Genomic DNA, 16,801 nt, shown 5'->3' with positions numbered 1-16,801 from the left:
ACAATCTTATTGAATGATAATAAACGCCAAAACGTGCCGTGATTTAGCCAAAGAAACACACTAGCAATAGCAAAAGTTATCATAAGAACTCTGTGACATCTTCAGAGTTATCACAAGAACTCCGGGACATTTGAAAAATCGGGTATAAATCTGTAAGCCGGTGCTTTATATTTGCAATTTTGCATTATAAATAGGTAATTATGTATGGAAAGGATGAATTCCAGAAATAAACCGGTCAAAACTTGTGAATTGGCAAGTAATTTGGAAATTTTACTCAAAACTACCAGATTTGAAGCAAGAGGCGATGGAAATTAGCCTGTGAATTAGTTTTTGACACATAATACAAGATGTAAGACAATCTTAATCATTAAAGTTTAATTTAGCACCTAAAACTCATTTTGGAAAGATGAAAATAACCATTTTTGATGAGTGTTTTTGTAGTATATACATATGTTTTCCTACGAACTCCGTGACAGTTATCATAAGAACTCCTGAACAAGTTATCATAAGAACTCCATCCTTCGTGTAACACTTCCTCCCCCGTGAGCAATAAGTGATAATTCACATTCGACAGATACTTATGTCAAAACTGTGACTTCTATGTAAGCCGTAGCAACCAAAGACTTCTAAAGCAACCATTGACTTTCCTAAGCAACCAGTGACTACCATAGCAACTATTGACAATACAAAACAACCAGTTACTTCCATAGCAGCCATTGACTTTAAATAACACCCAGTAACTTCATTTTCAATTTTAGATTTTCTATTTCAACCCATTAGTAACTTTCGGAATTTTCTTAGCCACTTAAGGGAATTACTTCTATTACAAGTGACTTCCATAGCTACTAATTAATGACTTTTTATAGCAACCACAGACTTAAATAGCAGAAATTGACTAAATAGCTGCCAATGACTATCACAGCAGCCATTAAATTTCCAAAGGAACAGATGACGTTCGTAGCAACCAGCGATTTCCATAGCAACAAATGACTTTCAATAACAACTAGTTATTTTCCTTATTTTCTTACAGTAAATAAGTAGAGCGATTTTTAAATTTCACCAGTACACGTCAAAAATGATTCTTGTATCATGGTGTTAATAATGAATGTTATAGATCCTGCATCTAAAAAGACAATTTTCATTCGAATTTCACAAGTAATATTTGTAATATGAAGTCATTTGGATAATGGACGAGCTCATAAGCATAAAATCTTTTTAACATTATATAGAACTATATCGACCAGTAAACAACGCACTATTTGCAAGCTCGTTGTGTTCTCCGTATACTTACCTAGTTATCTACCTTGTGATATGCTGAGCTCTTAAAGATCCTGTATGTTGAAATTAAGGTTGTTACCGCACTTAAGTGAAATTAATTATGCTTCTAAAACAAGCTTCAAACATCAAAGAATATGTAAAATATGTACTGCAAATATTTGTCCACCTTTATATGTAATCATTTAATTTATGCATTCATTTCTTATTGAAAAATTTGACTTAGACTTTATAGAAAATTAATTTCTAATTACCTCCCTTTATTAACATGAAATGTAAATTCGGTAATATCATTATAAATAATGCATTTTGGAACTAACAATATTGATAAATCTTTATTTTAGCATTATATTTATGATATAAAACCATAAAAAATGAGTTACAGGATCTTTAAATGACAACTAATGCCGAAAAATATTTTCAAATAATGAAATAGAAGATTAACATTATCCACTTCTCGGATAAACAAGTATATTTAAAACAATTAATATATTGTGTGCACTATTTTCACAAACAAAATGAAAACATTAACAACAACTCTCATTAAAATTTTAATTTTGATTAAATCATATTTAACATGATAGCATAACAATACAGTTCATTCAAATACATGTCAGCCAACGTTCCGGCACTTTTCCGCTGAACTTCGGATAATTATAAGGATTATTTATAATCAGCAAGGTGTTCCGAATATATTAAATATAAGTTAGTCGAACCCAAATCGAATGATTAAAGCGCTGTGATGTAAAAATCAAGAAAATTGTCATATATGTTTTAACTTTTTAAATGAATATAAACACTTCAGTGCTAAATTACACACACATAATTATGAATGTTTTTATTGGTTGTTAAAAACGAATCATCTGGAACATAAAGATGCATTGACTATATCGGCAATAATCTTTCTTTATTCCACTTAATTTCTTAATTTGTCACTTTTGAATTAGCAAACTTGCACGTTGTTTTTCTAGCCTCATTATAAGCACGGAAGTTTTATTCAAATCCGTGTTATATGTACGTTTTTGTAATATCCCGTTGTAGACTAATAAATATTCCGTCCGCTAAGTCACAACGACAAGTTGTTAGATTTGTATTTAAAGTGACTATGAATATAATACACAATTGTTTATATCAAGATTTTTTTTATATAGATACTCCGGAAGTCGACAAATGCTGTGTTTCCCCAATCTTATCCCGGGAAACAAAACAAACTTTTACTATAACAACTTGGTACATAAATATATCGATGATAAGTCACTCTGCACCGTGTAGCTATATAGGGGTAACTGATCATTTGTGTCACGGGATAAGACGGGAAAACCCACATTTGTCGAGTAACATCTATTTTCTTCGCATTAGGGTAATATATTGTTTATGTTGCAGCATAATTAATTGTGTTAATACACGAACTTCAAATATTTTGCTCTGGTAAACTCACAATGTCGCACAATCGACTAAAAGCGTTTATAATGAAAACTTTGAAATATTCAATGGTTGCAATGCAGTGGAACGATACACCACGTTAAGATTTTGTTACGGTGGACATGGAATAAAGTTATTACATGTTCTTATCGAGACATATTCGTAGTTTACGTTACATTTTAACACTTTAAACATGGATGATTTTTAGTGGTACTTTTTAATAGCATGTATACATTCTTTAAACGTTTATATTAGTAGACATCCGCTTCCCTTTGGTTTCTTTTTCTGTCGTGGACAAAGAACCGCTCGTATGGCTTCGTCGAAAACAGTCTTTAGCCCTTTCTGTGTTAACGCTGAACATTCCAGGTATTTCACAGCATTTATTTCTTTAGCCAATGCGAGACCCTGGAATTGATATGAGTAACGTAATGTTGGAAAATAAGAATGACCAAGGCGCATAGAGAACGAGTCATTGACCGAACATTTAAGGTATAAACAATTATTTATTACATGCTTTTCGGTGGTTTATAGAAAAATATCAGAGAAACACAATGAAATTTTCAATGAAACGCATCAATTTCGTGAATACAATGAGTTCATCTTTCACTCGATACTGCGCCACTCGTGAAATATACCTTTTGGTGCTCATTGGATGAAATATCCTCTATTTATTAACTAATTTTAAAGTAATGAACTTCGAATACACTTGTACAACTATTTGATATACTTATTGTGTCGCCTTATACATACATCAAACATAACTTTAACGATGAAAAAAACAACATCATATATGCTGACATCTAATAATTTGTCATTATTTGTCACATAAGAGTCTGTTCTCTATAATTCTGCAATTTTTAGTCGACAAAATGCACTTATATACTTGAAAAGTATGCTAACATCTTATAAATGTTCTCAAAATTGATGCGTTTCATTGTATAAAGGGAAATTTCATTGTATAAAGGACATAACTTATTAACAATGTTGTTTATCTCTAGCACATTCGTTTCCTTTAATTACAACATAATACTTATCGTTATGATACTGCATATAATAAATATACAAATATAAGTTGCATACAGAGTATATTATTGGTATATACATGTACATGTATTTCAATTTAACCACTTTCGTACTTCAAAATCATGACAAGTTTAATGCATTTCTTAGAAAAAAAGATTTTTACACTTTTAATATTAGGAGGGTCTTTCAAATATCTTATCACGTGACTCAGCCGAGACAACCTTTTTCGTAAAATTGGTCCGACTCCAGCCCATTCTATTTGAAAGACCCTGATAATAAATGAAGCAACTAGAAGTATGAAATAATTGGTTGTTCTAACCTGTGGGTAAGTCAATGGTGCTAGTTTCTTGTCTCGTAATTTTTCTACAGTATCTTTATCATCCCTCAGATCGAGCTTGGTACCAACTAGTATGATGGGCGTGTCGGGACAATGATGGTTTACCTCGGGATACCACTATAACATAATATTAATAGAGGATATTCAGGTTTTTTCTATATAAATTATGTATTCATAGAAAAAAAAAACACTTGAATTTTCTGTTTATTATACATGTAAACATTTTTCTTTTTTTTAACATTACAATTTGAAAGATTTCCTCTAAACGTTTGTATATTAGCCGAATTTTGAAGAAAGTAGTTCGGCAAGACACCAGTGAAAATACGGAAAATATGTTTCACTGCAGTGAAAAATATTTTTTTAAAGTGAAAATATGGAAGATGAAAATACGTATTTTATTCTATCAATATTTCTCAGTATTTCATTTACAAGTATATATTAAATCATTTCACTTCTTATTTACGTTTTTGATCGTATTTAAATGAAACCTTAAATTGATTCGTTTGGAGAAGGATATTGAAATTACAAGGGAAACATTTTTGCTGATGAAAATTATCAATTAATAATAGAGGCACCGTTTTTTTGTGCAATCATGAGGACGCATTTAAAGCCAGATCCCATAGGGCAAGGGATTTATTAATAAATTCCGAACGCTTTTGCAGATGTTTATGCACGAAAAAAAAGTTCCGCAACTATGGCGCATACTCAATTGCTTTTATCAATCTCCTTTAATTCACGTGCATGTGCAGTTTTTAAGGACATAATATACATTGTATGTGTAAACAAATTATTAATATTTTTATAAGATACCTTTATATGAAACCGAAAAATAGATAATACAAGGAAGGGCTTGTGGTGTCTATTTTTCACCAGTATAAAATGTTAAGTAACATGAAGAAAGTGGGTGTGATTTACAACCATATTATACTACATACTGGCCTGAATCATATATTTTAAATCACATTAAGAGGGTTTAACATTCATCATAAAATGCACAAGTACCTTCGAACGCCTCCATATAATACATATATAGACATATCACTTAGGCCAGTGTGTATTTTATACATGTTTTTTTTTTAAAAAAGCACATTTACGTTGTTTATGTCATTTAACTACATTTTGTACTGGTATAAAGATATTTCTTGTGACCTTCCGTACTATTTTTTAGAGAATGAAAAAAAATCAAGTCAAGTTGTGAAAAAACTATATATGTTAACATATCAGAGACTCATATTAATCTACTTTTCTGTCAATCTGATTAAAATGAGCTCTAAATACCGGGTAACAGAACAGATAAAATAAACTTTAAAATAATCGTCTGAAATCAAATATCTTCCGTTTGTGCATTCAATAGACAAGTTGACCTATAAACATTTGTACTGTATTTATATACATGTGTTACGCAGAAGATATTGACTGGAAAACAATGATTATATTTATGAGTTTGTAATCACTGATTTTATTTTCACTTGCATTCATTTTTTTTCATTGTAAGGAACATAAATGATACATGAGAAAACACAATATAATTTACCTTCGCCCGTACATTTTCGAAACTTGCCGGGCTAATCAGTGAAAAGCAAATAAGGAAGACATCCTGAAATGAAATAATATGTTTACATGTTATAAATGAATCTGTGTTTACATGTTATACTTTCATGAATATGCAAGTAAAATGATCAACACTTAAAGATTTTATGTAAATTAAGGCTCTTATATACTAAAATGATTATAGCAAACGCGAAGAAAGTCTTTAAACAAATCAACCTACTTTATTCGCTTCTACAACAGGCCCTTTTGAATCTCATTAAAAGTTTTCAGTTTAAATATTTCTAGAAAACTACAAAATGTATATTCAATTTTATAATTGATACGTTGTACTTTTACATACGTACGATTGCTCTTAAAGCTAGCTATGTTATATAATTATGTATTTACGGTTTGTGGGTAGGACAGGGGTCTGAGTCTGTCATAGTCCTCCTGGCCGGCTGTATCCCAGAGTCCAAGATTGATAGGTTTACCATCAACCATAACATTAGCAGAATAGTTGTCAAATCTTTTAAATAAATAAAACATAACATTAGCAGAATAGTTGTCAAATCTTTTAAATAAATAAAACATTCATACCATATTATTGTTAAATTGATCGAAACATAAAGCTAGTAATAAATAAGTAAAAGTAAAAACACACATTGTCGCCGTCGCAGCTTGTCCATCAAAGTAACAGATAAATATCAAGTGTGTTATCGTTTTGGAAATGTATATGTTTCTATTAAAGAAAAAAACAGAAAAAAAAACTTCTTTCTATTCTTTATATACATATTGTTGCATTATACGTTAAGAGGCATAAAGAAAACATTCTAACTATTTTAGAGAAAATCAGTTTTTCTGTGTAAAGCAACCATATGAATCCAATTATATTGTTTAACTGTTGTTAAAGTGATGATAATGTACTTACACTGTAGGAATATATTCTCCCGGGAAAGCGTTTGTTGTGTAACTTATAAGAAGACATGTCTTTCCCACGGCTCTGGTATTAAAAAAAATGTGATATACTATCTAGTGAAGCATATTTTAAGACAAATAAATCTAACATACAACATTTTGAATACAAAATAATTGGTTGACCGAAATGATTAGACAAGCCATTGAGGTTATTTAAATATTTTCACAAAAATATAACAACGCCAAGGGAGGTAAATAGTTTCACAATTTATTTTTAGGCTTTCGTTTATAAAGTAAAGACTAAAGTCGAAGAATTTTTTTTAAAAGTCCGCAACAATGCTGAGTTAACGATGCATTATTATTAAAATCCTTCTTACAAATTATAGTTGTTCGATGTACAATTTTTTAAATGCCGCCTTCATTTTAACAATTCGCGTCTCTTAAAAACAATCAATTGTTTGTTAATTAAGTTAATGTTTGTTTAAGATTCTTATATTTACTTTTTTCCTTGACTTAATTATGTTACTTTAACATGGGTAAATGATTTTATGAATATTATCAAAAACATCTGAAGCGGCACACAACTCTAACGCTCATTAAAAGATGAAAATACAATTTACAATACAAACATGCAGTCAATGATAAATTGATAAAGTATATAATATTATAGTCATAGAAAACAATTTACATTTAAACGGGTTCTTTAACAAAGAGTAAAACATGATAAATTATAAATAAACAAAATCAAGGTTTATTAAAAACGTTACTCACCCGTCCCCGACTACCACACATTTTATAGCCTGCATTTTTAACAACAGCTATTTTTGTTTAGAAATTTTCCTGTATATTGTATTGTGTAAATCATGAAATCCATTAACTAATCAAATGCTCATCCTGTCCTACTTTTATGATTTTTCACAAATAATTCACGTGATACAACAAAAGTAGTACTGTATACGGAAGATGTTAAAGTGGTAAACTTAAGTGTTTGTAGCTACATGTTGAACAGTTTAACTTCCTTTTCAGCAGGAAGTAAGCGATCTTAAGCAAGTTTATAGTTTGAAGTACAGAAAACGTTCAAGTATTATTATCTTTGCGCTGTAATTTATTGTTATGTACGCCAGTAGTAATAAATTGTTAGACTAAATATGACTATATTGATATTCTATTAAACATATACGCTTAATTTATACAATGCTTTAAGGCTGTTGTATGTTTTTATATAAAATGAGAATTGTTCGTAATCTAAACATAATCTTCTATTTGAAAGATCCGGATCTAAATTAATAGTTTATAGACATAAACATTTGTAAGATATCTTATATAATATAACACTATAGTCAACATTTTCAGTTGTAAAAAGTTTCTTCAATTCAAAATGTCCTAAACAATTAAAAATTACGTTTTACAAGACTAAATGGTACAACCCTAATTATAGCCGTATTTTCAGTTCATAATTGACTATATAACAGAAAAGATATCTTACAAGACACGGCTTTTTGTCTTTATATAATCAATGACTTTAAGTATTGGGACATGTTATATCATTATACCGGATGAATTCAATTCGCTTTATGAATATGATATATGTTATCGTTAATATCAGTAAAAAGGAAACTGTCAGCAGTATAGATGAGAGCGGAGTTGATGATTGTCGAAAGAAATGTACGTAACTATATAGATACATATATATATATTTCGTAGACAAAATAATGCCATAATTAATAACAAAGAATGAGGTAACTATTTTAAAACAAGATTTTAAATGTTTTACTTCCTCCCCTCACAAAACCCTCGCTTTCACAAAACTCCCCCCCCCTCGCCTACACCCACTTGCCTCCCACACACAACATACCCACTTGCCTCAACTCTACCACTCACCTGCATTTTTTTCCCCTTCACCATTACCCACCCCTTTGCCGTCCACAACCAAATCGCCTAAAACTACCCCTCACCTGCCCCAAATTCCACTGCACACACACTGCCCCCTCACCCCACATGCCCAAAACCAATCACTCTCTACACACAAACCCCCACGCCGCACACAACCCCTCGCCCAAACACCCCCAAAAACCCCCACTTCCCCCAACAAAAAACTTACCACTCCTATCAAAAGAAAGAAGATGCCCGGGCACCGATAGGGAAACTATACTTGAATTAATATTTCAATATCTTCATTTTGAAAATTTCAAATTTCACTGACCATAAATCAATTATTTCTTTATCTCTCACTGCATAACTTCCCCCATTTAATAAAAGAACCAGCAAGTAATTAGGAACTAAACATAAACGATATTTTCATATCAATAGGTAAAGTTATAACATAAAGTTCCTTGCTAACTGTTGAAAATTGACTGTATTCTAAAACCCACACATGTGTTTACTGACTGTATTTCTTTAATCCAAACAATTGTTTCCCTTTCAAAAGTGGATGTTTATATAAGAATAAAACAGTCTTATAACCGATCAAGGTTTCTGTATAGTTTATCTTTGCTATGTTTCTATGCTCGATATATATGCACATGTATATCATTCGTCTAAACACATTCAGGGTAACAAGATTATAATTCATGTGAAAAATAGTACTGGTATAATTGGAGAAGTTAAACATTGAATAAGTATCATACCCGTATTGTAATAGAATTGTTGAATCACTTCTTTTAAGTTTGAATACATCAACATAGCGATTTTATGTATGGACAAGAAAACATTTAGTAATAGAAAGAGCACCGAAACACGAGGCACCGCACTGTGCATGTATATGTATACGATTTAACTCTGACACTTTTACAACAGAAAGTACCTAAACTATGATACAATTTAATATAATGCTTTCGGTTGTTTTCGGCTTTGTTCTGTGACATTATGATATGGTCAAGCTTTATTTCAATGCTATGACAATCGATTATATATTTATTGATAAGAATCCCTTAGAAAAAAGAACACAATCATGTTTGTGACATAACTTTATTCAGTGCAATGATATGTAATATTTTGAAACTTCATATGGTTTGGTAAATTCTTGATTCTGACCCTGACATTTCCGTCTTTAATCAGAGATCAATAAAGAAGAACTGTAACGGTTTTAATCCTCATTTAAAGCCTGTATCAGAGAATAACACATCTCTTCTTTCCTTTCTTTTTCGGTTTCTTTGGGTTGAAAACTGCTTTAATAGCTTCATCAAAAACAAATTTTACACCTTTCTGAGTCTTTGCTGAACATTCTAAATATTTAAATGCATCAATTTGCTTGGCTAAACTAGCTCCCTGTAAGTAAAACAAAAGCTGATATAACTTACGAATTTGCCGTAAAATGTATTTTATGTAACAGTTACTATGGATTTTGATGCTGCAAGTATTTCATTTTGTCGATAAACGCTTTTTTTTCTGTAAAACGCATTGTTTACCCAATTTATCAGGAATGTGGAAATAACACAGAAACTGTGAAAAGTAACGCGAAATCTGTGCAAATCTATTGCCTTTAAAAACAACACGGAAAATTATTAAACCAAATTATAGTAAATCTAATCGAAAAAGAAAATTAAGAAAATCAATTAGCGCATACGGCTGTTAAGATATCATATTTTTACCAGCATTATAATTGTTTGTATCTATATTATAATAGTCTCATCAATGTAAACAGTATAAAATTAAATAAATAAACACATCATTTGATACAGTACTTTACCAATCTAAAAAAAAAAAGATTTGTAACCAACCTTTTATACATGTATTTATATTTCTCTTTTATATTCACGATATGATACAGGTTAAATGTTGAAGTATCCTATTAAAACGCCGTTAGAATTAGATTTTAAAGAATTTAAGTACTGCAAAATGCTACACATTCTCAAAATGTGTGCACACCAATAATATGTTTGTTCCTCAGACCAGAAGACATTTTAAGCAACGATTAAACTAAGGTACTAAAACATTGGATATATCATTAAACACTAGGACAGGAACATTTAAAAAAACAACATTACTCCAAATTTATTTATACAAGACATAGGTTTTATGGTTTCTTATGTTATAAAACAAATTTTCTTATATAATAGGTTTTGGTACTTAAAATTGCTATGCCTGTATCAGATGATGTATCACACCTTTTTTCATTCAGTTTTTGACCGTACTGTCAGAACAATATCATTTGAACAATGTTACTCGGAGGTCTTAACTGTTTAGACTGACGACCTGGAACCACGTTGGCGGCGACTTTTGTGTTTCGTTGTCATTAATAAGCATTAGAAAGCACAAACACTTTTGTTTTGATTTTCGGTATGCCTCAGACATTTAAGCCATATGATATTGAAAGATAACAGTTAACTTTTATAAAGTCACAAGCGTTACCTCGGTGCATCATTCACGAAATAACATCATTCACAAACTTAGCGTTACTTCATAAAAAGTGTCTTTGCTTATTTCAGTATTATATGACACTGGTAATTTGACAAATGTGTTAGGTAATGCGAATATCAAAATAATGTAATATGTGCGTTATTATATTAATAATATCGACGAAACACATAAGCTGCTTTCAATACAATAGCCAGGTCGTTATCTTGAAAGGTAAATTCTTTTAGAAATAGTTTAGTGAAGTTTAAAATATAATGTTTAAGCTACCGTATAAACTAATGCATTACTTTCATTTTGACTTCCTACTATGAAATTACTTGGCGCTGTTCTCTTCTCGGTCATAGATTTGCACACATCGGCGTTAAATTCACAATGCTTCATTACTGGATATACATGGCGTTACAGCTTATTATTTTATCAGTTATTAAGTTTGATGTTAACATTATTTACAATAACTATGTTGTTTCATTTTTTATTTCAGTGGTTTGGATGATACAGACATTTTTCATAAACATATTACCTCAGATGTTGTCACATAGCCTTTATATCCATTGTCTTGTCCACCCTGCTCTCTCAGGTCTTCTTTTGTTCCTACTAATACGACAGGAGGCTCGGGGCAATGGTGTTTGATCTCTGGATACCACTAACAACAGTAGGAAAAATGCCTTACTTTTCACAATTATCAAATTGAACCCGTCCATTGTAAAGAGAAAGCCGGTTTCAGTTACTGTCCCCAGTCAAATTACACTTTAATAAATTTTGGTTCAAGAAAATTTGTAATACAGTAATACGTAAAGATTGTTATTGTTAAAAATATCATGAAACAAACTATAGATTATCCTGCCATGTAAATTCTAAGGTTTTAAAACAAGATAAAATATCATAAAGCTCGCGTATATGTAAATTAAAAGTTATGATTTTTATTTCATAGACTTGCATACTTTTTGTTATGTCAATGCATATTGTATCAGAATAAGCATATTTCTTAACTAAACCAGCTGGAACCAAAGGTAATTAAGCCTTAAGGACCAGCATGGAGCACATGCATGCAGTCTGACCAGGCTGTAAACTATTGGAAGCTAATGGTTTGTTTTTTTATTTTAATATCAAAATCCCTGAAAGTATCTCTGTGGCTCCCGGCCACTGGTCCCTGTTGCTGGGTCGTGTGGGGTTGCGTTCATTTAACGCCACCTTTCCATGTTGATCTTACTTACCATATTGAATAAAATGTTTCAAATTCAAAGATGAGCAGATTCAATGCTCGGCAGGTAAATTGTTTGTTATAAGATAATAAATTGTATTATAGTCAACTACTAAATTGGTGTGTCTCTATAAAGAACTATAGTTAATGTTATGAAGTGTCTGACCATACCTTTTGTAATATATTTGAAAAACTGTCTCGCCTCACTAAAGAGAAACACAAGAGAAATACATCCTGAAATTATAAGGTATGTAACAAATAATATGCTGTTGTAAAAACTAAAATATGAAGTACGCATCATTTCAATATCGATACAATTTTGCACATAACTCGGCCGGCTTTTAATGACTAAACACATGCATGCCTCATCTGTATTTTCAGTTATTAACAAATATCTTTACTCATTCTGTATTCTTCAAAATGAGTGCATTCATAAGCTTTATTTACTATAAAAGCATGATATCATATATACAGTATATTCATTATAAATTTATATTTTCAAAATATTTATATTGATTATTTGCGTTATTTTTAGACATCCCTAGTTTCTTGGGTAAATTTTTCATTTCTTGTATTGAATTTTACCAATTTTAAATAGTCAAAATAATCCGTTTCAGTCAAAAAATGAATGTGTATAAAGTGAAATGTTCATGTTAAAAGCAATACCACATTTTATTCGTAGTATAACAAATTCATTACACTTTGAGGAAGGGTTATTTTTTATGAAAAAAAAATGTCTTTGCCTGAGATTTGTTTCATATCATGTATTATTAATGTTGAGCTTAAACAGTTCATATTGAACAATAACTCTTAACTGACTAGAGGATACAATTATAACAGAGACAAGGACCTTTATTTCCGAAATAGACAATATGACTAACACATCAGTGGCAAATTCGTTATGTAACAAGCAAACAAATTATAAAGTAGTATATAGCATCAAAACACGAGGCTATCTGATTTGTACGAGACAAGGGGTTATAACCGACGAGTATAAATCAGATTGTCAAGTATTTTGATGTTCTTTCTCTTTTGTATCGTAGGCAAAAATAACAAAAAAATCCCTGTTGTCACAAAAAGAAACGCTAGAAAAAATAACCGATTGCGAGCCTCTAAATGTGACTTCTATTGTTATCTCTTTCCCCAGTGTTCCCTGTCGTCACAATAAGTGAACCCCAGAAAAAAATGAGCCATTCAAAGAGCATGCTGCTATACTTATCCCCGACAGACAGTGCGGTAACGGAAGTGAGTCTGCACTTAGTTAACGCACTGTACATGTATGGGTATACAATTTAATTCTGACACATTTTCAACAGAAATGTCTCAAAACTATGATACAACTTTGATTATTGCTCGTACGTACAACTGCATTCATATTAGATTGCTGATTAATAAGAAACGGTTTCTTGTCATTACAGTTTTGCACCTAATTCAGTGAATATAAAGAGATAATCTTACAGTGAGAGGATAGGACAGAGGTCTGAGTCTATCATAATCTTCTTGTCCCGCTGTATCCCATAGCGTCAGTGAACATACTCGTCCATCTACCATTACATTAGCTTGGTAATGATCAAAGCTGTTAATAGATATAGTGACGAATATATGAATAACGTAAGGTACAGACCTAATTCGGTATGTTTCGCTCATGTTTTCGTCTAATTACCGCTGTTTTTCAAATGTGTAAAATCAAAATATTTAATGAGGGAGGCAAAATATGGAACTATCCGATTTAATGATCGAAAAAACAGATCACGCATAATGTCTCTCCAATTCTCAAAAAAAATCTTTATATTCATTTATAAATCTAATTAAGTAGTTTAATTATTTGAAATTCAATAACTATATTTATGTTTTGATAATAAATATGTAGACGAAAGAAATCCCGACAGTCGTAAACTGAACATTCTTAAATATATGACTAGAAACAAATGACACATTTTAAGATAAGAAAACCTTAAAATACACTATAGGTATGTATTGTTAGATAAATGAACACATTATTTTACACTGTAGTTATGTATTGTTAGATAAATGAACACATTATTTTACACTGTAGATACATGTATGTATTGTTAGATAAATGGACACATTATCTTACACTGTAGATATATATGTATTGTTAGATAAATGAACACATTATGTTACAATGTAGATATGTATGGTTGGAAAAACGAACACATTAAAATACACTGTAGGTATGTATTGTTTGATAAAAGAACACATTATCTTACATTGTAGATATGTATGGTTGGATAAACGAACACATTAAAATACACTGTAGGTATGTATTGTTGGATAAAAGAACACATTATCTTACACTGTGGGTATGTATTCCCCCGGAAACGCATCCTGTGTATAACTCATTAGAAGACATGTTTTCCCAACGTTCCTGCAATGTTATTTGCGCTATTGTTAGTCAAAACAATGGTTGAACTAAACAATGGTTTGTTTTGAGATATAAATAAATAACTGCCTTATTTTAATTGCATTTTAAAGGAGCGGCTGCCTTGTTGTTACCAAGGGATATTAATGTGTTTCGTTTGACGCCAATAATTATAATCGTGTGTCTTTATGTTCATATCTATACAAGCGTATGTTAATTTGTTGTTTGCAGTGAGAATTAGGAAAATTAGGAAATAAGTTTTCTGACTTTAAACAAAAAAAAATATTTATATTTGCTGGCTTATTCGTTAATCATAATTGTGTACATTAAACTAGATGTTACACGTTTTCAACAAATGAATAAAAGTTGCTGCGAAATTATAATTAAATGTGTGGTGTGACCATTGTCAAGAACTAGAATGATATTTTATAATTAAAACTTATTATAATTCGACAAGCTATAAGCAATATAAAATCATTTATGACAAATGTTTACATAACAGTTAAAAAAGACACATCAACCTTTTATCAGAATATTAATTATGAATGTTCATATAAGAAAATTAAAATATAAAACACAAATATAAACATACCCATCTCCAACAACAACACATTTAATAGGAAATGCTTGCATTACTTCTGAATTATTTTTCTAGTCAGTAATCAAATCATTATCCTAAATAAATTGAACCCCCTTTAAACAGCCTGGTACTTTGAACGAAAGGAAAAACAGAATTTAATTTCCTGTTTTTGTTAAAGTCAATATTATGAATGAGCAATAAGTTTCTAGCATGAGATCACGATCATCGGGGGGCAACTCACAATGTATACACATACATATGTGTGTCTAATCAACTGTTTTCTGAAAATGCCAACGAATATCTCATAAAATCTTATTTCGTTTTAGGTAATATTTTATTATATACAACGTTATTGTGAGAGAATATTTCTCCAATGCCTTATGTTCATATATACGTTGCTTGAATACGTGAAGAAAAATCTTCTATAGATAAAATAAAAGATAAGACAAGCGAGGGCTGAGCTCTGCAAACGTTTGTTAGTCGATGATCATCCCTTGTAAGTTTACAACATAATCCTTACCAGTTTTAGCAGTTAGCAGCAGCCTTATTCAGGGAAAAAACTATTGAATTACATTAGTCACGAATAAGGAAACAGTTACATCTCTTTAATTAATACTTTTTTGTTCGATGCGTGCTATTATGTATTATCTTAAATTATGCATGTCCGTTTGTTTTTGTTTTCCTGTTGACTCTTAACACCTTTAAGGTGACTTACGCAATATACATGCTATTTATGACAGGCCGGATGACACATTCCTGGATTTTAAACAAGCAATTTCACTAGCAAAAATATTACAGGTTCGGAAGAGAATATCTACAATATCTACATTTGAGCCGTGTCACGACAAAACCAACATAGTGGGTTTGCGCAGGCTAGTCTGGATCCATGCTGGTCGCAAACCCATTATGTTGGTTTTGTCGTGACGCGGCTCATTTGTTGAATTCGAATCCACGCCATTCACCATCAAACTGTTTCTCTGTACATGTTAATGGTACGAGATAAACTCCTCGTCGACATTGTTGGTCACTGTACTATAAAAGTACCAAAATAGGAAAGGTAAATGCAGTAAAATATCATATAACATCAGTTGTCAACAATTTCGTGTCTTCTTACAAATAGTTCTATGTTTTTTTTTTATTTAAACCAAAATTTCTCAGAACAGAAGTCAGGGTTTTCTTTGAGCCGGCCTTAACTCATCACGTTTTGCCGAGTTATTGCTCCTCAAAGGACACAAACAGGAAAATTGACCTTATTGATGACTATTTTTATAGAATAGTCTCTGTTATTTGGGGAACAACTTATACCCTGCCCTGGTTATGACGTAGGTACTGTATCTACGTCATATCCTTTTAACGCTGACGTCGAATATTGTAACAAGGAAGAAATGAATTGTTGAAAAAAATGAAAAAAATCGCTGATCAAAACAACAATCGATAGTAGTATCTTTTAAATATGAATCGATAAGACGTCGGTGATTTTCTGTGTGCCCTATAAGCAGCAATTTTGTTGATATTTTCCACGATTGAAGCGGATTTGTTCTTGATGTCTTTGGTGGGAACATGGAACACTGAATCAAGCAAGATATTATATGGACAGAGAAGTTTTATTAGTCAATTCAGATTTAGATCTTCAAAGATTGTTGTCGAAAACAGTTTAATTTTAAATTATTTATATGCATTGTTTTGTGAAATGAACTGTGTGTAGCTTTACTGTATGCTGACTGCTGCCGTACTGTAAATTGTAATTGACAATTTTATTATGACGATCCATGGATCTAC

General features: G+C 31.0%; 1 protein-coding gene across 1 annotated transcript; it reads right to left on the bottom strand.

Annotated features, from left to right (window-relative positions):
* Positions 1-1,813: 1,813 nt before the first annotated feature.
* Positions 1,814-15,182, bottom strand: LOC132739601 (rho-related protein rac1B-like). The gene is made up of 12 exons (XM_060727351.1): positions 15,035-15,182; positions 14,377-14,448; positions 13,518-13,635; positions 12,231-12,293; positions 11,379-11,501; positions 9,623-9,769; positions 7,274-7,320; positions 6,516-6,587; positions 5,996-6,113; positions 5,592-5,654; positions 4,040-4,174; positions 1,814-3,102 (listed from the first exon to the last, which is right to left on the bottom strand). The coding sequence occupies exons 1-12, from the start codon at positions 15,073-15,075 to the stop codon at positions 2,944-2,946; spliced, it is 1,158 nt and encodes a 385-aa protein (XP_060583334.1). The 5' UTR covers positions 15,076-15,182; the 3' UTR covers positions 1,814-2,943.
* Between the last annotated feature and the right edge of the window lie 1,619 nt (positions 15,183-16,801).

This window comes from Ruditapes philippinarum, unplaced genomic scaffold (assembly GCF_026571515.1).
Source record: "Ruditapes philippinarum isolate M1 unplaced genomic scaffold, ASM2657151v2 ctg655_1_1_1_1, whole genome shotgun sequence".
NCBI lineage: Eukaryota > Metazoa > Mollusca > Bivalvia > Venerida > Veneridae > Ruditapes > Ruditapes philippinarum.
Note: the sequence above shows the minus strand (reverse complement) of the source record. Positions and strands in the feature narration are given on the sequence as shown.